The sequence below is a fragment of the Oryzias latipes genome, chromosome 4, assembly GCF_053564925.1.
Source record: "Oryzias latipes strain Hd-rR chromosome 4, Olatipes_Hd-rR_3.1".
Taxonomy (NCBI): domain Eukaryota; kingdom Metazoa; phylum Chordata; class Actinopteri; order Beloniformes; family Adrianichthyidae; genus Oryzias; species Oryzias latipes.
In genome coordinates, this window is record NC_136240.1 from 21,677,350 (window position 1) to 21,699,036 (window position 21,687).

The window sequence follows — 21,687 nt, forward strand, 5'->3', positions numbered from 1 at the left end:
TAGAATGATTGTTTTTAAATCAGGTAGTCTGGCTTCATGTTTGCTGAGATGTGGAGAAACTGTAAAATCCCTTTATATCAATAATATGACTTTTATTTAACATTTGCATCGCTCTGCTGCGTTGCAAGGAAGATGAAATCCTGAATGATGTTGAACTTTTAGGATATGCTCCAAAGTCAAAGTCCTTTGCCTTAAAAGAGAAAAATGTCCAGTTCTAACTATTTATACGATAAAAACATCAAAATCCTGTGAAGAAAAACTGAGTAGGTCCTCTATAAACTGTTTCAAGTGTTTCCTGAAAATATATCTTAGGTGGCGCAAAGGCAGAGAATAAGATTCAGTCCTGGGAGTCTGACACCCTCCACAAACCAGGGATCCTCTGTGTTAGCAGGAGTGCGATGCAGAAACACAAACAGCGTAAATCACAGCTGCAGTGGTGTGCGTGTTCCGTGTTTGTGCATGCGTGAGTGTACCGGAGCTGCTTGGCATAGTTCTGCTCAACCTCCAGCCTCTCTTTCACAAATTTTGCATAGCGCTCCAGAAAGTCGATCCCCCACTGCGTGTGTTTGTCCAGATTATCGAACTGGTCCTGATGATGAGAAACAGAAGAGGCGAGACAAAGATCACATTTAGATGTTAAAACAGCATTTGGAGGAAGTCAGCCTTCTTAAATGTACACACAAATAACAGACACGAAATGCATACTATATGCCTGTAAATCATAAGCTAATGCATGTTCTACATAATGTAATAATGAAGCGCAGGAAAAGGAGAACTGGCTCTAAAGGACGGCTGGCAGTCTGGAATTGTTCTGTGTCATTTCCACTGACTCCAAATTCCTCTGACATGAGCATCAAAGCAGTTTATTATAAATTCAGGCACAAAAAGATCCTTTGTACATCTGCTTTTCAAATACATTCTGCATCTAATAAACAAACAGATGTAACGCCTGATCTTTCCTCAATATTTGTACTTCTTTTACCAAGTGCAAATACATTTAAAGGTTTTAGCTCTCAATGTACCCCCCCCCCCCCCCCCCCCCAACTTCAACACAGACAGAGGGATTGCAGTAAGTTCTTTAGCTGTCTTTGCGTGCGCATCATAAACAAATTTGAGTGTCCTTGCGTAGTCCTGAGAAATATGGCATGAGAAGTACGGTAGTTAGGATAAAAAGTGATTTTTATTTTTGGTTTATTTTTGGATGACTGTAAATCAGTTTGATTCGGAATATTTTTTATTATTATATCAAACCATGTTATGTGAAAAATAAAAAAACAAACGAAAAACACAAAAAGCTGTTCTAATAACCAATAAAAGTGATCAGGGTTCTTAAAACCAAAACCGCTAATAAACAAAAACTTTTTCACCATGGGAGTCATTCCTATCTGGAATCTGTCCAGAAGAAAATCAGCTTTATCACAATAACAGTCTTATGGTACAAGCAGGTGTCTCTCATTGATCTGAAACCAGGATTTATTCATCTATTCTAAAGATTAAACTGCCATCTTTCCATTCAAAAGGTCATAAAACAAACCTCAGATCTAGCTGATCCCAGAATTCAGAAGATACTACCGTAATTGAGAGCATTTAGAAACAAATCCCAACCATTTTCGCAATTCTCTCATTAAACAACAAGAGAAGGCACATTGACTCTTGAAGATGTGATTTTTTTTTTGCTGATGATAATCTTCATCTGTCTTTTCCTCTCTGGCTATAGTACAAATACCTAGCAGTGTACTGTTGTCGTAGTAGTTGATGATTACCGTATACTGGACAGGGACATGCACTGAAACACTTGAATATTTCTGTGCAGCAAAAAAGAAGAAAAGCATCCAATAATGAATAAAATCACTTTTCAAATGTCTTTCTACAACTGAGCCCTGCATTTTGCCCAACTCAGAAAATTGTGTAACCTAAAATGTAAAAAAAAAAAGTTACATCTTCAACCTGATTTCGTTATGTTTTTCAAACATTTTCTGCTTCTTTTTCTACAATTGTAATCCAATGTAAGAGATCCACTTGAAGGATTAATACGAAACTCCATTGGCAGGACAAAATGAAATCTGATTAAATAAATAAGTCAGCTGCCAAATCTGCCATACATTGAAGAATTTGCACCCTAATTGAAACAAAAAGCATCAGAGTCTCATTTTGGTTGACAAAAGGTTTATTTTTAGAAGAAGGTGCAAAACTGTCACATTCCAATGAGATTTGAGTAAAGGTAAAGTAAAATAAAATAAAATGCTGCAAAAATTCAATAAAAAGCAGCAAAGAAAACTATTTAAAACAATGGATTGATATGCAATCACACCCTTTCATTATTGAGCCATAAGAGGTATTTCTGCTCCCAGCCTTGTCTGCATACATGGTCATCCATCTCTTTTTAGCAGCATGCCTCTCTGAAATTACGTCAGCCTATGTGACAGTATCTATGAATAAGTAATAAGGAATGAGCTCATAGTGGAGCTTGTGGAAAGCTCAGTGCAGACGGGCTCACTGAGGAAATGACAACATATTGGGGTTCCTAATCTCTGCTTAAAAGGAGGATGTGTGAAGAAGCTGAAAGCATGAATCATGTCTGCATAGACATCTACAAACCACAGAGTTGGATATTTTCTTGGTATTTAAAGATCCAAAACAGAAAGGCTGTAGCCATCGCCTAATTACAGATCTATTTATCTTTTGATTAACATATGAAAGTGTGCAGATCAGCTGACTTCAACACCACAATTTGATATGAAAATAACAAAAACAAGTTGCAAATCACAATTTCCTATAAAACAACAAACAAAAAAAGAATGTGAAATCCCCCAGGTTCATTCCTGATAATGTTATTATTTTTACTGACAAATTATGAGAGTGTAAATGCTTTTTCTTTAAACACATTTAAAGAAAAAGGGATTTTTAAAGACCAATTCTATTCTATTCTTTATTTATTCTATTCTACTATTTAGCAGCCCTCATTTCAATCTCCACAATAGAAACATCATCAATTTTTTTACTTTTTTCTTTTTTACTTTGCATACATTACCAAGTAATACGTATTAAGGAATTCAATGGATTTTTATTTAAGTAAAAATTAAAGCATCCGCTGTTTCAAACCATAATAACTTGGTTGGGTTTTTTTGCTGACTCCGGTTGTACAGAAAGAATTCAATTTACAATTTATCGGAAAAAAATGTGTTTATCAAAGGCAGTTTTAGCATAACATGAAAAAAACCAACCAAGTTAATATAAAACTTGTGAATTCTTAAATTAAAAACTAACAGAAAAATATTTTTGAATAAAAACAAGAAATTGCTTAAAAATCAAACTAGTTCATGAATTTAATGAATTGATATTAATTAATACTATTTTAGCTTTTAAATCCAGCAACAATACTGATTTTGTTACATCAAACACTTTAATAACACACACCAAAAAGGGTACCAATAGTTTAAAAAACAAAAACATTTTCCCTCATACAGGTTTATTTATTTAGCTGAAAAATCTTTACTAGACACTCATCTAATTACTGCATACCACTGAGACTGACAGAACAGGGAATTGTTTCATTCCCTGAATCATACCCAAAAATGGGTCACAGATCTAATTCTTTCAACAGTTCCTCAAAAAACGCTTTGAATTTGCATTTATGTGCTCTGATCCTAAATACATTCATAATTTAGATCCTAGATGCAGAAGCCTTGATAGGCCTTTTGTGGAAATTCCACAGAGAAAACGGCCTAATAACCAATCGACAGCCAGTTAGTTCCAGACAGCCTGTGGCATTCCACTGGGGAAGGCTGGGATAATAAGCACAGAAAGTGCTGCTAAGACAAAGCACTAATTACACACTGTGGTATTAAAAAGCACAGACGCACACATATACACACAGCAAACTAGGTGCAAAACATAAACCTGTCTAAAGGACCAGCATCACTTTGAGGAGCCCTGGGCTCTGTCTCCGGTGTGTTTATAGAGTTTGAAAACATCCCTCCTCCTAACAAACAAAAAGTCCTGTTATTCCAAGAATGAGAAGGGATCTGTGTTTTTTTGTGCACTGGATCCTGAACCAGGAGTGTGAGGGAGGAATGGGTAGAAAAGGAGAAGGGTTAGGACAACAAGTGGAGAAAATGAAACAGGGCAGCAAGGCAGCAGGGTGTAAGAAATTTTCTATTCAGACGAAGATTTCCAAATAGGAGACAAAAGAAACCCTTGTATGACGAAATTACATTTTAACAGTCAATGAATGAACAGTCAGATGCTTTTCCTTGTTCAGAGTATCTGAATTTGCATAGACTTGGATTTCTCACAATAATGTCCTGAAAAGTCTCCAGCTTATTATCATCTAAGGAAAAAGCAGAGGGATCATTGGCATGTGAACAGTATTGACCCCTAACTAACATCAATCAACCTTTCATTACAGTTTTTGCTGATCTACGAACCATTTCTAAACAAGCGAACCCACTGGAAAGCTCTACTGCTCCATACCCGTTTTCATTTTGACATATGCCTCCTGCTCAACATGGTTTGGTAGAAATAATAAAAGGCAAAATCTTTACTTTAAAAATCTGACTAATTCCTTTTTAGCACACAGCATTTTTCACATATGTTCATTTTAGAATATGTACAATTAGAGCTGCATCCATTAAACTAGTTAATATTGCTCCATTTGTTTTAAGTGATGCTATGTAAACCAACCAACATCTCTAGCTGCATTATCGCAGCAAATAAGTTAAATGCACACCCTGCTGTGAGCACTCATGTTCACATTGCAGTCTAATGAATTACTGAAATAGAAGCTGCAAAGTCCATAAACAAACACACTCCTCTGTATTGCCACACAAACTGGAGGAAATATGTGAGTCAGCAGTTCAAATTATAAGTTATTTCAGGGGATTAGACTGAATCTACAAGTCGGTCTCATAAATTACAGTCTTAAGTCAGTGAACGATTTTGCTAGTGCAGGCAGAGGTGCACAAACTTAATGTTTAGACCTAAGCAGATGTGTTTTTCTTTCCAGTGAAATGCTGGGAGGTGCTTCAGTCTGTCAAATGAGAGCTTCCCTTGGCCTACATCAATTCAAACTGTTCTGCAGGGCTGCAGACGTGGGTGTTTCTTCCTCTTATGTAACAGCTGGGAGGTTTTGTTTTCCAGTCTGCTTAGATTAGATAATCCAAAAACATTATTTTCACATATTTGAAAAAAAAAAAAACTTACAATAAATTTGGGGAAGTTGTTCCAGGAAAAATATTTGTTCTAGGTCAACGTGGCTTTTGTTTTGCCAAAAAAAAAAACTGTTGGTGCATAAAAATGTTTGTCAGATTTTGGACAGAAAACTGTGCTTAGTCAGTCAAAAATGTAAACTGCACACTCTAAAACTGTTTCAATACAACCCAACCTGAAAAGTGATGAAAGAAAAAAAAACACTTACACAGCTTACACAAACGATAAGTTTAAGATTTAGAGTTACTTTAGTCTTCATAAGCAAAAGTATAAAATTATTTTTATCTTGTTTCAAGCCTAATTGTTTTAAGAGTAAAACTCAACGTCTGGTTTTAGCTTGCTGGACAAACAATAAGTGCTATTCTAGTTATGATGCCGTTATGACCTGCACCAGTTTACTTCCTCAAACTTCACTAAAAGCACCTTTAGGAGCTACCTAATATGCTAATAAGGAAGGTTCCAGCTGACCCTTATCCAGGACTACTTTGAGGGTAGGACTAGCAAAGTCAGCTGGTATATGATTATATAAAATGACAAGATTGAAAAAAGCTCATAAATTTATCTATTATTTGGTGTTTTTTGATGGGTTGGTGGGTGGGTGTGCATGGTCAGTTAGCATTACCTTTTTTTATTTTGTGTTGATGTTTGGATTATTGATTGAGTCCCATCCCACATCTGGGGTTTATAGCTATTATAGTTATTATGAATATTATTAGGTATGGTTGTGTGGTTATTATGGCTGGAAGGACTTTTTGAACAATAATAACAGTGTTCACACTTTCTACTTTAGGCACTCAGAATAATAGCATGTCGACTTTGGATTGTTTGAAATAATCAACACTGGTAGAATTTGCATTTCAAATCAGCATGTTACTTCTATTGAATAAGCAGCAGCTTTAGGTTTATAGGTTTATCTACTCTACATGGAATAATCACAAAGCCATTTTGTCTAGAGAAATTTATATTACTAGTATGATTTAAAAACATGTTTGTGCATAAATAAAATGCAAAAGTGAAGCATTTGAAAATGTGGAACATATAGTTTCCAAAATTGACTGTAAAAGCATTTATGTTGAGCTAGTGGACAACTTAAGAGGTCTGTACAATATTTAGCAATTTTAATGTCATAAAAAAACGCACATTACCTTATAAAAAAAACCTTCTCAGTAGGCCTGCACAATATACCGCAAATTTATCGTTATCGCAATATCCAGCTCTGCAATATGCATATCGCAAAAGATGGCGAATATCGCAATAAATCGCAAACCCAAAATGTGTTAAAACAATCTTCTAGCAGATTGAAGCATTTAACGAATCAAATAAATCCCTTTATGCTTTGACCAATCAGATGGACGCCTTCCCATTGTTGACCAATCAGATGGAGGCCTATTATGTTAACCCTGGTCCCGAAGAGCCTCAACCCTGCCTGTTTTCCAGCTCTCCTTAACCAGCTTGCTGTTGATTGGCTGACTCAAGTGATTTCACATCCTGATTGACTGAACACACCTGATTTTGGTTATCATTATCGAGCAGTCTAGGGAGAATTGGAAAACAGACAGGGTTGAGGCTCTTGAGGACCAGGGTTAGCCACCCTGACGTTTGTCCCCCATGTCGATGAGGGTCATTTGGAGTATAATTTTTAAACTGTTGCAATGAAATGGGAATGATGTTTTTGTTTATTTTTCTATTTGTTTATTTACCGCAAATTTATCGTTATCGCAATATTGATCACTAATATCGCATATCGCAAGTTTTCCTCATATCGTGCAGCCCTACTTCTCAGACTTTTCTGCTTTTCTATTACAGAGTAGAATTGTTGTTATTTGTCGTTTGTTTGTTTTTTTACAAATTAATTTGCTTTGTTTTGTAGTAAAATGTTTGAGACAATGTTGGGATGTTTGCCAAAATGTAACCAAGTTGGTACATTAAAAATTGATAAAGAGTAAAAACAAAACCATATTAGGGGAGAAAAAAATATTGTTTTAATCCAAAATGTCTGTTAGTGTGATATGTTAAGGACAAACCTCAACAGAGGGCATCGACAGCATGTGCTCAGGTGTTTTGAACGAGCCCCATTGTCATTTGAACAAACAACAATTGCTCTGTATGTCCTCATAATCTAACACAACCCTAATTATTATTGAATTTAAACAAGACTCATTAGAGCTCGTCAGTCTTGGTAGAAGGGAAACTAGTCAAACTTTAGCCAATGATGATGATACTAAACAGTGCAATGTTACTAGCATCACTTACTGAACTGTATAATAAAGTGCAAGTCATACTAACAATCCTTGGAAGAGCCATTTTCTTCACAGTGAAGAGCATGCATGATGATAAGATGATATGGTAAATTAGTTCCAGGTTTCATAATACACAAAAACGGGTTCTAAAAACTAATCTAAAAGAAAGTCTCTGGTTCCTCCACCTCTACAATAAAGACATAAATTGGACACAGTCACACTTTAACCCACCATAGATCACATGAAACGTGTAAAGCTTTTTGCTGACTGAGAACAAGATGATGTGTAGTTAGAAAGTTCCCATGTGAATGTCTTGTGATGATAGTGATACGGACCGACTTTACATTACAAACTAGAAAAACGAAAAATTGTCTAATGACCAATTCTATTAGTTCCTGTTTAAAAAGCTACTGTATTGGAACATATGAATGTTTACTTTAAGGGTTGTAAACTGACTTTTTGATTTATTCTGCTGCAACGTGACCAGTCCAAATAGCAGCTGTTACAATGGTTTTTTTGCTCTCAAGAATGTAAGTTGCAAATATTGTTTGGAGAGACTTATTGCAAATACAACATATAACAGTAACATCTTAATCTTTGTTATGACAAATATTAAAAATCAAAAACATTTTATATATTTAAATTATTACATGTTATTCATATTAGTTCTGGTATTACATTAGACTGAAAAAAATTCAACAAAAAATGAAAACTGGACACAGAGGTTTTCTTTTTTAAATCCATTCCAACCTAAATTGCTGAACTAAATGTCCTTTTAGGTTTTATTGACACTAAACACTTTCATATTTGTGTCCATAAAGTGTCTACTCCTGTTTTTTTTTTTTTTTTTTTTTTTAGAGGCAATAGCAGGCAGTCCTGTTGAGTAGGCTTAGGTGGAGTAAGTTTAATGATACCTTGTTTTCATCAGGCACCATTTTTATGTTTTAGTCTTTCCTAAGCACACAGGTCTCAGTTTCTCTTTGTTCTCTATTTTCCATTTTCAAAGCAGATGGTCTATTTTTTGTTCTTTTCTCTTTACTTTCACTCTTCCACTTTCGGCTTCTCCCATCAGGGGTCGCCACAGCGAACAAGTCGCATGGTAAATTTGGCAATGTTTTACGCCGGATGCCCTTCCTGACGCAACCTTCTCAAAACCGGGCTTGGAACCGGCAGAGGTAGAGAAGGGAACAGGGAGCAGCCTGGAGTCGAACCCTGGTTTCACGGACGGAAGGCGCCGCAAACCAGCACGAGCTAAACTGGCTCCCTGCGAGGCTCTATAGACCTTTTCTCTTTACTTTCACTATACCAGTAAAAAGAGAAAAATAATCTGCTGAGACAAATACTTGGCAAACATCTCAAAACAGAGTCTGACTTTAGGCTACCCACCCTAGATTTTATACAGTGAATGAGGAAAACACTCACACTTTTGGTCTTTTGTATTTAGCTTGCCTGTCAAGTCTCATTGTAACTTGATCACTCTTTGAATTGCTGTGCCGTTGCTGTTCATCCTCGTTGACATACAGGTTAGACAAGACAAGCTTTTCACTGTTTGGTAATACTTTTTGTGACAAACTGTTTGAGCATCAAAAAAGGAGACATTAAATTACTTTTTTCTACACTTTGTCTTAAAAAAAACCATGTCGGAAATTGAATAAAGGATAGCCATAGTTCAAATATTGCTAAATGTTAATTGTGGGTTATGTTTGGGTTATAACAAGCCAAAGGACTTCCTCTTGGTGTAAAACGTTGGAAAGTGGCGTTAATGACATGTCTGTTGTTTGGACCATCTAAATATTGTTTTTGGAGAACTTTTCTTTTTCCTTTAACATTTTTAAGCAAACAGCTCAAACGTACTTCTGCATTATCTGTAATACACCCCATCCAGTATTTAGCCCCTTTCTATCGGAAAGGGTTAGGTTTAAATTTGGACCAGGGTCAAACTGTAGCTTGTTGTAAACCAATGTAATAACATATTTACAAGTCAACAATTTATGAAGTACAGGAGTCTTTACTACAGGAAATCACCAAACAGGAAATGCTATATCATGCATGCCTGAATTCAGATTAGATTCAAAAAATACATTTACCATAAAAAAAAAAAACCTTTCCATAACCAGATGGTTAACAAATGTTTAAATGAATATTAAAAGTTTGCAACCTAATGTAAAAAAACAAAAAAGAAATAACAGGATGTCCGTGCATGCTCCCAACATGCAAAACAAACCTTGTTATTCAACAATTGCATTTGCAGAACAAGCATCTTTGACTCGAGTTGTGCTGGAACAGGACCCGTATTTAATTTCTTACAGAGTGCATTAATTAAAAACAAAAGAAAACAAAAATTATAGAATTGTCACAGAAGGTAAAAGTGTGCCATGTAACTGGAATAAATAAAAGATAAATGTGGGTATATTTACATAGGGGTAATATCAATTTTCAAAGATACAAATGAGCAGATATGAGCATTTTTTAAAAATCCTATAATAGATAATAAGTAAATATAAATCCACTTTAAATGTACAAGGCAAGAAAAAAAACAGTTATCTAAAAATAAATAACTGAAGAAGATAACAAGATGCTTTGGTTACACTTATTCATGCACAGATGGCTTAATTCAGCATTGTGATTTTCTGTGGGTGTCCACAAAATTAGCCACAGTATTTCCTGTGTTTTCATTATGACAGAACAGGAAGTGGTGAATACTCTGCTCAGTCATCTGTTAGACTACATCTTCGCGCACACACACACTCCTTCGTAATACAAACACACCCCAATCTGACTGATTTCAGAAAGAAATAACCACAAAACTCCAGTGATTCTGACCACTGACTAAAAGACTCACAACCACAGCTGAAGACACTAAACTTGGCATGACACTCCCATCCGTGACATCACGTGGGTGTTGAAGGATTACACCTTCAGCTGTGTGCTAAAACTAGTAAGTGCAGTTGTTAGAGAGCTAGTCATAGACATCTATCAATTGGAGCAGCAGTCATTGACGTCAGCACGTGAACATAGAAAATGAAATTAAAGCCTTTGAAATGGGTCAGGGCACAATGGCAGGAATTTACTACACCCAATGAAAGAACATTCCAAAAATGGGCAGGACAAAGTAAAGTGAGAAAAATGCCTATCTCCCGAAAAACCATTTCATTAAAAAACAATCCCTAATGATCCACCAACTTGAGATGTAATCAAATCCCAAGAAACGTAAGACTTTGTAGGGAACTGTTCCTTTTTGAAACAAACTTCCACTAGAGGAAATTGAAGTGTTCAAAATGTGGGAACAGACTAGTAGTTTGGTGGTAAAAGCAAAGATTCCTTTTCGATTAACAACTGCACTTCCACTGGTTAGATTAAATAAAAATATGGATTTGCTTTTACCCGTTACTGGTTTGCAAAGTACTAGTGTTGAATATCACTGCAAAGCTGCTTGTCTCAGATTACAGAATTTGTTGGATTTACGTTAACTCCACAATGGGTCAAACAGTTACTGTAAGTCAAAGAGTGCTAAAGCCGGACCTGTAGCTCTAGTTTGAAACTTGTAAGCCTCTGTGTTTATTAGCCAGACAAAATCACTTTTTTTGGTTTTGTGTTCATTTAAAAAGAAAAACAAACAGTAAAACTATTTTGAACATGTTATTTCATGGCATCACAGCATGGCAAACAGGTACAAATCAAACAAGTCTGTCAAAAACAGGAAGCAATTAGTTTGGCAAGTTTTGAGGTAGTATGGGTGGTGGGGACATATGACATATCCCTAACTCTGTCCTGTCACGTTAACTGTTGCAAATTTCCCCTTTAACAGACTTTAACAAGTAAAAAAACTCTCTTCAGTGTACTAAGATAAGGCTTTACAAACATTCAAAGGAACACTGTGCTGAGAACGAATGAGTCCAACTGTTCTCATCATGTCACATGGTGAGAGCATGATGGGGAATTTGTGCATGTGCTTCCATGCTGCCTTACTACCCATTGATTTACCCGTTTGTGTACAAATGCGTGCACCGGTAATTTGGATTTACCATCAACATTGCCTCATGTCAAATTTGGATTCTGAGAATTCTTGGACCGCGGATTTCTGTGCATGATGACTATTTTTGTAACTATGCATTTAGAAATGAAACAGTCTTAAAAGGTCAAACTACTCTAGAATACAATAAGACCCAAACCAGCCATTGTGCACATTGGGCCGTTTCCACCCCTGGTTTTTATCTGACAGTACTCAAGTTAGAAATACAAATGCGTGAGTCAGAAACAGCTTTGTCAGAAATTTGGTTTAAGTAAAATACAGAGTTAGGACAAAAAGGAAAACAGGAAGAAAGTGCCACCATTGCATGACAGCAAGACAAATATATGTGAACCTCATTATATATAAACTGCTGAAAAACTGCATACAGCAAGATACTTGTGTTTATCATTGTAGTCTATTGGACAGTGTAAGCATGACCCCTATTTTCTAAAAGGATGAAGAGAGGCTGAAAGTGAAAAGTGGGAACTTTGATATTTTTGTAACGCTGCAATTTAGAAAAACTTAAGTCACTATTTGCTGCAGCTCTGCTGCCCTCTTTTTTATTAGCATGAACAATAAACAAGAAAACATTAAATACCTAATTTTTAAATAAATAAGGACTAGTCATATTTTTCAAAATTATACCTGAGGAATACTAACTTAAAGTCACAAAATGGGTTGAAACACTATACAAATGACTTTCAATGATTAATATTGTTAGGAGCCATTTGCTATAAGTATTTATTACAAATTTGTAATCTATTCAAATCTGCTTACAAAACATCCTATAGCAGGTGCACATACATTTTTTTCTTTCCAGACTTGATTTCTTTAGCAGCATTGATTTTTTGTTTTGTGTTGGGTTTTTTTTTGTGTTTAACAACCAACCCAAGCAATGTCTGTGTTCATGCAAACAGTGTGTGTCTTTGCGTATTAGTGTTAGTGTTCATTTGTTCTTTTTTGGCAAACTTTTTTTTAAACCATTAAACTTTGTGGCGTCATCTGACAGAAATATTACCATTCATATGAAATTAAGAAGAATATCAATCTGTTTAAGTGAAAAGAATTATTGACCGATTAAAGATTATTTTCTTTAGACGGTATTTGAGCTTCATTTGGGAACCGGAATCTTAAACAAATAACTGAAAGTTTGAAATCTTTATATGTCTACTTTATATATATATATATACTAAAAAATACAGATCTTCTGAGAACTACAGAACTGTTTTATTTTCTAATAAATGTTGGTCCTGCATTCTTTTTCTCTTTTCGTCTTAGTACGGCTTCTTTTCTGTTTCCTGGGACTTTTCCTCTATCTTACCATGCAAAACTGTCACTAGCTATACGCGTCCTGTAGCAACTGTGCTAGTAATGAGATATGCTTTGATATAAATACCTCCAAAAAAAAAAAAACCTCATCTCATCTTATTTAGAATACTGTGAGTTCTACTATATCAGGGTTCTTACTGCACCTCAACTGTGACAAATAAAAAGTACTAAGAAATATTTAGGAGCAACATTATCTGGAATCCCTTTGCAGTCCTAAATATTCAGCTTTCCAATTTTGTCTCTCATGTTCCCTGACTACCTGATAAACTCTGGACTGGGTTACCCACTTATACAAGGGGGTATAGTGTGAGCTGTTGACATGTCACCAAGGAAACCTGCAACCCTCCATGCAGAGCAGCCACTTGTTGTGTAGACAATACAGGGCATTTTTATTGGGGTCTGAAACTTCACTGGCCAAATAAATGGCCTGGGAAAAAACTCTTGTCGTCCAAATTAACATTGTTTGCTCATATCCAAGCAGGCTACATGTGGGACAGGGATAGGGGACTGGGGAAAAAAAAAGAAAAGGGAAGAGACAGGAAAGGAGTGAGGGAGGGGCTGTCCTACTTACACTTGACCTATGTGTATGTCTCTATTTATGGTATGTGAAATGTGGCAAATTCCTTACAAACACGAGCATTTCCCATACAGTTACCAAAAGGAAAAACACATATGTCTATCACATCTTTTGTTTGTCCTGTAAACACGTTACCAGCTAAATCAAAAACATGAAATGATTTAGTTTGGGCATGGTGTGTGTACAACTATTGTGCAATGACACAAAACTAAAACATGAAAGAATCTTGATCCATGTTTAAAGTAGACCATCATTTCAATATTTAGAAAAGGTTTAACTCTAAAAATAGTTTACATTGTCTGGTTTGTTTAAATAACTTTGCATCCTTGTGTTTGGTGTGCAGTAAAACATTAATCACCAAGTATACACACAAAAAAGTTCTGTTACTACAGACATTTTTTGCGTTTTAATTATCATTAAATGTAACTGTTGCATTGATAATAGGTTTTTTCCACCAGATTTCTTTAAGTGAAAATCCTATTTTTTCCTATTCAACCAAAAACTTACAAACTGAAATCAATCTGTGACAAACCTAAATGAATTGCCTAAACTTGCTGTGAAAGAGGTTTTGTACTTTAAACTCCAAAAACCCCCCAAACTAAGATGGGTTTAATAAAAGTCTAATTCATTTTTTGCAAGGCCCCCACTAGGAAAAAGAAAATGTTTCACGCCCCCCCATCCTCCCCCCACACGCACACTTGATGACTCATCACCACGGTGATGCGGTTATCGTCACACCCCTATATCCATCTCTCACATTATTGTCCATATGCAGACAAATTGTTGGAAACTGTGTGTCACCAAACTATGTTGTACAATGTAATCCCTCTAGACAACAGATCTTCTGATGATAGAGTATCAGTGCAGCAGGTGAGCAGGTTTACCCAGCAGCCGACATGTTTAGTACACAAAAAGTCAAGGACGTCAGTTTTGGGACACCTTCAACAGGATTCAGCATTCCAAATACAGTGTAGCTGTTGCTTAAAGCCTTACACAATCCATGAACAATTCTTGCATTTTGTATGCCAACCAATCAAAGAACGTTAGCAAACGAATAGCAGTTCAATAATAGTTATTATACCATGACTGTAAATGCACCAAAGTTCAGTTAGCTATTCACTTTCTTTAGCAAACAATTCTAAAGATTCCTCGTCAAAATCCTTCCTCTAAAACTGGCCTCTTGCTTGTAACACAAACAGATCTCGCCAGCATCCAGTCATCCACATTTAGTCTAATGACTGGTTTGCCAGTCTAAGGAAAATTCTAAAGGAGAAAAAAAAAACTTTCAAGCATCTTCCAACTTTCCATGAGATCCAAGGATTGCATTTTTATCTGCTGGCTAATAAAACCAACAAGCAGACGACAGGCAAACTGACTCCTGGAAGCAAGCCTTGAACGCATCTTAGCCGAGTCATAGTTTAAAGTAGTCTGGAACTGTTTCTTCTGGCGCTGAATCACTTATTACTTCCTGGGGAAAAAAGTGTAAAGAATGAAAAAGTCTTTATTTGTCCCTGAATGTGGAAATTGCCTTGTTTGGACAGCTATGAGAAATGAACAGTAAAATGCAGAAGTGAAGTGAAAACAGTGCTACAAGAACAGATGACAGTTTAAAAAAATAAGACTTTTAGAAAACAAATCTTTATATCATCCTATAAGAATCCCTCTTTTGCATTTTTTACTTTATAACTCCTCGTAGGTTTTCAGCATCGGCTTTTTTAATGCCTCGGGGGCAAAATTTGGGCTGTGCACATAAACACTAGCATCTTGTTTTCATATAACAATGTCAGCGGAAGTCAAGCAGAAATCTATTCATTTTTATGAGTCCCCAAACAGATGAATACAGCTATGTGACTAAAAACATCACCTTAGTTGGGTTAAAAAAAAAACACATCTAAAAAACAAAAAATATTTGCTTAATTCATTAGAACTTCTTTTTATTTCAAATAATTTCTTTGACATTCACATTACGCTAGCAAACATCTATTTTTTCTTCTTTTTTGTTTGTATCTGCACATCAACAGGCTATATAAGAGGTCCTGCTTTTAGCTGGAACACTGACTTTATTTAGGAAATGAGGCAAATCTGGCTGGTTCTGAGAGTGGTCAAATGATCAAAGATCAAGGCAGATGGCAATCACCGTTTCTACAGTCGGAGCTGAAGCCTTGAGAAAATAGTTGGACAATGTGACCCTTCACAGACTCCACCAATACAGTTCAAGTTGAATACGAAGCACCATTGTCATTGACAAAGGATTCTAACAAAGTCGAGTCATGAGGCATACAGTGACCCATTTAGGAGGGAAAAACAGTTTCATCCTGGGTCACTGATCTCACAGGCATGCAGGTGTCATGCTATCTGAGTCCAAGAGGAACTTGAATGCTGAAGTCGGTTGGCTGTGTGCACCTCTGATCGGGTCCAGAGGGACACAGCGGGAGGATGAGAGGAAGGAAGAGGGGGAGGTATGAGAGGAACACCGGGGAAAAGTTTCCAACAAAGTCTATGCTTGTAAATATTTCACTAGAAGTCATGCACTACATCCTATGCAACTGTTTTTTGCATTACGTTGGTAAAAGTGCTTTGGTAGTGGTCATCTCCTAATTTCTGTTTACTCCTTTGACAGTTTCACTCACAAATTAACAGCATTTTACCTCTTTTGTTTTTTTTTAAAATTGCACAGTAACATCTGGACAAAATAATGAAACCCTGTCATTTCTGAAGTATCCTGCTCCTCCACCGCCACCCAAAAGTAATTCTGTCTTTCTAATTAAGCCTCCAGATTTCTTTAAGCTTTGAAAAGTTACAATGGAAAGTGTCTAAACACTCCCCACACATATGCAGTCGGCTTCTTTCCAACAGCTGCAGCCAGGCTTCATGAAGACAAGGACAAAACGGGAATTACGCAATCCAGCTGTGTGTGCATACGGTCCCCGAGAAGGACCATATTAATGTTGGTGTGTGTGTGTGGGGGGGGTGGGGGTGGGGGGGTGGGGGGGGGTCAGACAATGCTATTAGAATGACCTGCTATTGTACAATTTTTGAGCTCTGCCAGAAAAGTTTCGTATTACGAGATGGCCAGATGCAGAAGCATTCAAAGAACATGAGTGAACAGTTCTCATCCACATGCAAAGCACCGATGGCCACAGTGGGAGAAGCACAGACAGATTTACACTGACATCCATAATATGTAAAGAAGAACACTGAAGCAGCTGGGAGGGGAAAAGAAATTAAAAGCTGTCTGCTCCTAACCGGTAGCTGCTTTGTTTACAGTACAGGAAAGGTTTAACTAGAAGTCAAATTTCTATAAAACTGCGTGGAGCAATAACAATATTTTACAAATAAGACATCTGGTTTGGTTGTCCGCCTTTGAGGTGATGGGACAACTCAAACATGTATTCCTTTATCCAGAAAAGGGGGCATTTGTTTACATTTTTTATCATATTCTAAATGAGAATCATGTTTTGGTATTGCATGTGTCTGTCTAATGCATGTTGATATAGCAAACACGGAATGTACATGCAAGAACAATCGCTAGAAAGTTGGCTTATCCCACATCATGAATGCATGATATATTAGCACAAAAAACGTATTATTTTCAGCACACATGAATAATTCTGCTTTGCTGATAAATAGGCAAAGCAAATGATAAAACAAAGCACACCAAGGTTATAAACAGCAAAATAAAGAAAACAAAAGCAAAATTTAGCAGAAGCCACAAACAAAGCCAGAAATGTTAAAAAAAAGGGGGGGGGGATTCTTGCTTTTTTATTAGCTTTTCAGCTTTCTTATTTGTTCAAAAATCTCATGTCTTGAGTCACATTTTTGTCCCGAGGCACAACCAGCTGAAACATCATGTGATCAGTTGTGCCTGTAACATATCTAGCAAGCCAGAACACTCATGCCTTTTTAGTTCAGCCTTCATCAGCCAAACTCCCCCAAATTTATGGAAACAAGCTCATCCTTTAGAAAGAGCTTGGATCATGTTTCAACAGAAAAACAGAAAATATCGGAGCAACAATGCATGCATTCATCCTTCTCAAATAAGCAAACCAAACCTCAGCTAGAACCAGACAGGGCTAACCTGGCTGAATGATTCCTATTTACTGAAATCAGAACCAAAAGACTGCAGGACGTTTAAGGAATAAACTGATTAACCTCCCATAGGAACCAGGTTGATGAGTTTCTGAAATAAACTCATCAACATGCCAGTACAGCACTTGTTAAAGAGATAAATGACACCCACATCAACACTGACCCAGTAAAAACATCAGTTTTAGAACTTTTTCCTCCCAGAGCAGCTTTTGATATTGTGGATTATTAAAATCTTTTGGACTTGGCAGACAAAGTGAGCGGGTTTATCAGGCACATTCTATATCTGAGGTAGGGCTGGGCGATATTGGATTTTTCATATCACGATATTGTTTTTTTCATATTGTGCGATAACGATATTAAAAACGATATCAAATTACTATATTTTTCAAAGTAATCTTTATTGCACACAGTTTTAAAAGACCACAAATAAATTCAAATGTTTGAACTTTCAAGTTTAACAGAAAAATAGACAAAAAATTGACACACAATTATCTCAATATAAAAAAAGTGCAATAAACTAAAAAAAACTCCCAAGAAACTCCTCAGTTTCTTTAAAATGCTCTTCAAGAAATTAAAGAAAGCTTAAAACAAAAATGTTCTTATTTAAATACTTTGTGCAACTTCGAATAGCTTTCAAAGACAAGTAAAAAAAGAACAACAGATCAACTTAAATGGCCTCCTATTCTGTGAGGCAACAAATAGGCACCATTGTCAGTGTGATTTCTGCTAAATGAACAAAAGCCTACAGATTGCGGGCAAGGAAGACAAGTGTAAAAATGCCGAATGTAAAGACTGCTGCTGCAGCGCAGGTCTTACCGTTGTTTTTGAAGTCTGGCATTGAGCATGCTCGAGGGGGTGGTGCTGCTTTAAGTGAGAAAAAAGGTTGGTGGTATTTCCACATTTATTAGGAACGTATCTTTGGCACAATTTGCAGTAGACGTTACTTTGACTTTTATCCGACTTTAGATAACCGAAAAACGTCCACACGGCGGAACTTTTCGGGCCGGTCCGTTCTACAATGCCTCTTGAACCTTCATCTGCGCCCGCTTGGCTCGAGTTTGTTAACTTCTCTTCAGACGGAACATTCATTTTCTGCAAGTGTTAGGATTTGCAACGCATGCAGATACTAGCTTGCATCCTAGCTTGTAAATAACGTTCACTCTAACTAGACGTGGCGCAGTTTATTCAGTGATTGCTCTAGCCCTGTGATACTTAATTCTGATTGGATAAGAGAGCGGGTCTTCCGGGGGTTTCTCCCGTGTTCATTTAAAACGAAAGTTTATCGCAATAGACTCATTTCACTATCGAAAAAAGGTAATATCGCAATAACGATAATTATCGTTTTATCGCCCAGCCCTAATCTGAGGTTATGTTATTTCCATTACTAATCATAAATCTGAGAGTCTGCAGTACCTCAAATATCAAACCTTAGACCTCTGCTGTTAAACCTGCATATACTCAAATGTTCCTCAGCACAGCTATGCAGATGACACTATGCTTTAACACCAAATCGTCATGTTCCACTAGACTCTCTGCTGCTTCTTAGCCCTTGTGCCTTTCTAGGCACTTTAACATGGGGAGTGGGGTCATCTAGAGCGCTAAACCTTTTTTCTTCGATGATATGTGATCTTCACTGGTGTCCATGGATAACATGAAATCCTCTTCACCTTTATCCACCTTTTACATAGGATAACACATCAATGTAAGGATGGACCCCATAGGATAGCACAAGGGTTAGAGCAGCTAAACTGCTGGATGCAGTCAAAGTTTCTTCAGTTAAACAGTAACAAAACACAGAACTGTACAGGGTGTACCCTGTTGGGAGAGGCTCCAACAACCCCTGTGACCTTGCATGGGCCAAAGCTGAAACAGAGGATGGATGGATGGAAAACAAGAAGTGTTAGAAAAACAAAAAGGAAAGACTAAAAGGAAATAAAGAGCTAAATAAAGAGCTAATTTCTAGATGTCTAACGGACTCAAACTGGAGTTTCAGTGCTCACATTAAAGCAACAACTAAACTAGCTTTTTACTATACCAATCAAACAGTAAGACTCAGAGGTCTCAAGTCAGGACAATATTTAGAGAAACTGGTTCAAGCTTTCATCTCCTACAGGCTGGACTAGTGTAACAGTCTTCTGTCTGCTCTTTCATAACACACTTAACCCTTTCACACCAGAGCTTTAGCTCCAGTTACGCAATTAACCTAATTCCAGTGGATGCTAAAGCAAAGAAAAAACAACCCTGCACTGATATGCAACACTTTACAGTGGTAAAGTGCTTACACAATCAACCAAAATCAACTGATCCTGTCACTGAGAAAAGCAGCTTTGCACGTAACTTCACATTAGTATTGTGTTTCATTTTATCGGTGCAAAGCCAATATGAAAAGCCACTTTTTTCAGCATTAGAATCAACAGATTAGTATTGATCGCATAAACAGTTGAAGGGTTATAGTATGTCAGAGAGCATGGGTTATTTAGGCATCAGCAGCGACATCTGCAGTGTTAGAGGATTAAAAAGCCGCAGCTCATTCAGAACACTGCTGAAAAGTTTTAACCAGAATCAGGTGAAAGATGACATTGCTCCTGTTCCTAAGTCCTTACACAGGCTGCCAGTAACAGAACAAACAGATTTTTAAGTACTGCTTCTAGTTTACACATCACCTAAAAGTGTGGATACCTGTCAGATGCACACCAAGACAGGTGAAGCTGCTCCAGCTAAGACAATGCACACAGGTAAAAGGAGCTTCCTGATGAACTCTTGTTTACCAGCTGCTTCTATATTTAGTTCCTTCCTGAAGCCTTTGTTTAAAATACTGCCGTTGATCTCCTAACATTCAAAACAACAACATTTCTGCTATGCCATCAACTGCTGGAGGGGCTGGGCAATGCAGGGTAGAAATAACCAATTACACATTTTTTTTAATACTCAAACTCATTACTAAATTACATTTTCCAAATACGTCAGGAACATTTGCATACAACTCATTGTTAAAATGTCTAAATAAACCATATCGCACACTTTCGTCGATTACAGGGGGTGTCAAACTCATTTTCACCGAGGGCCACATCAGCACAGTGGTTGTCCTCAAAGGGCCAGATAAAATGACATGGCGGGCCACATTTGGCCCGCCACGTGTTCTATTAGATTGATTTTGAAACAAGAAAGAAGTAAAAATAATTTGTGTCTGGAGGTTTTCTTCTAAGCCATATTTCCTTTGCTCAACACTGACAGCACCTTCCATTCTTATGCATCCTCTGACCATCCATTTACACTGCGATCATTAAAGTTTCATTAAATCTATTACATCTATCTACCTCAGATTTATCCGAGTTCATTACCTCATCCCTCCCACTCGATAAAAATATCCCCTTCCTCCTCTTTCATTAAACCTCCCAGCCTGTCTTGGACATGCTTTCTTCTCCAACACCTCCTTCCATCTTCTCCAGCTTCATCTAACATCCTGTCTCCTCAGGACATGTGTTTGGACAATTTAATTAAGAAAGACGTTCACCCTCAAATTCTGATGTACACAAAAACAACACTGGCTTTAAACAGCTATGTGTTACACCTCCAGCTGAAAACATCCAAATACACCCCCCTAGCATGAAGACAATGTGATGACAGCCTTGGCTAGACCAAGTCTAACAGCTTGTCATGTCCAGCTCAGTGTAGAAGGATTCAGCATGACTTCACAGACACCCACAGTGACCTGTAAGGAACCAAAATGCTGTTGCTCCAAATAGAAATAGAAATAGAAAAGCCTCACAGTTTTGGATTGATGCAAAAACAGACAGACACTAAAGATCTGCCCCTAAGCTACCTTCTATATGAAAGAAAAATGAGTCCTTTAAAAAGATATTGTTCCATTTTAAAGGCAAATTATCCGTATTAACGCAAGTTTGCTCAGATATTCGGATCAGGAATCAATCAGCAATATTACTCTGTTTTTACAAAAAGATATCTAGGACACAGTTGTTTGACTGTATAGAAGGATGTCATTCTAAACTCTTTTCTTATCATTATCTGATGGGATTTGAATCCTGTTATTAGACAGTATATCAGTCAAACCTTTACATCAAGACAAAGCCCTCCTCAAACTGCAGAGTTGCTAGTCTGAAGATCACAAGTCCAGACTTTGATGTACTCCAGGCGTCAATCTATAAATATCCTAAAGAGAAGCCGGGATAACAAGCACCCTCATGCTGGAAGGCCACCTGATGCAGCAAATG

General features: G+C 37.0%; 1 protein-coding gene and 1 long non-coding RNA gene across 8 annotated transcripts in view; both read right to left on the bottom strand.

Annotated features, from left to right (window-relative positions):
- fnbp1l (formin binding protein 1-like) overlaps window positions 1–21,687 on the bottom strand; it is a 44,690-nt gene that overhangs the window by 16,839 nt on the left and 6,164 nt on the right. For all 7 annotated transcript variants that reach the window (XM_078946098.1, XM_020702532.3, XM_078946101.1 and 4 more), the window contains exon 2: window positions 474–589. In XM_078946098.1, coding sequence (XP_078802224.1) covers window positions 474–589 — 116 coding nt within the window. The remainder of the gene's footprint in view (window positions 1–473; window positions 590–21,687) is intronic.
- LOC144991900 (uncharacterized) lies at window positions 7,062–10,999 on the bottom strand. The gene is made up of 2 exons (XR_013655577.1): window positions 8,731–10,999; window positions 7,062–8,474 (listed from the first exon to the last, which is right to left on the bottom strand). It is a non-coding gene; the product is annotated as an uncharacterized LOC144991900 (long non-coding RNA).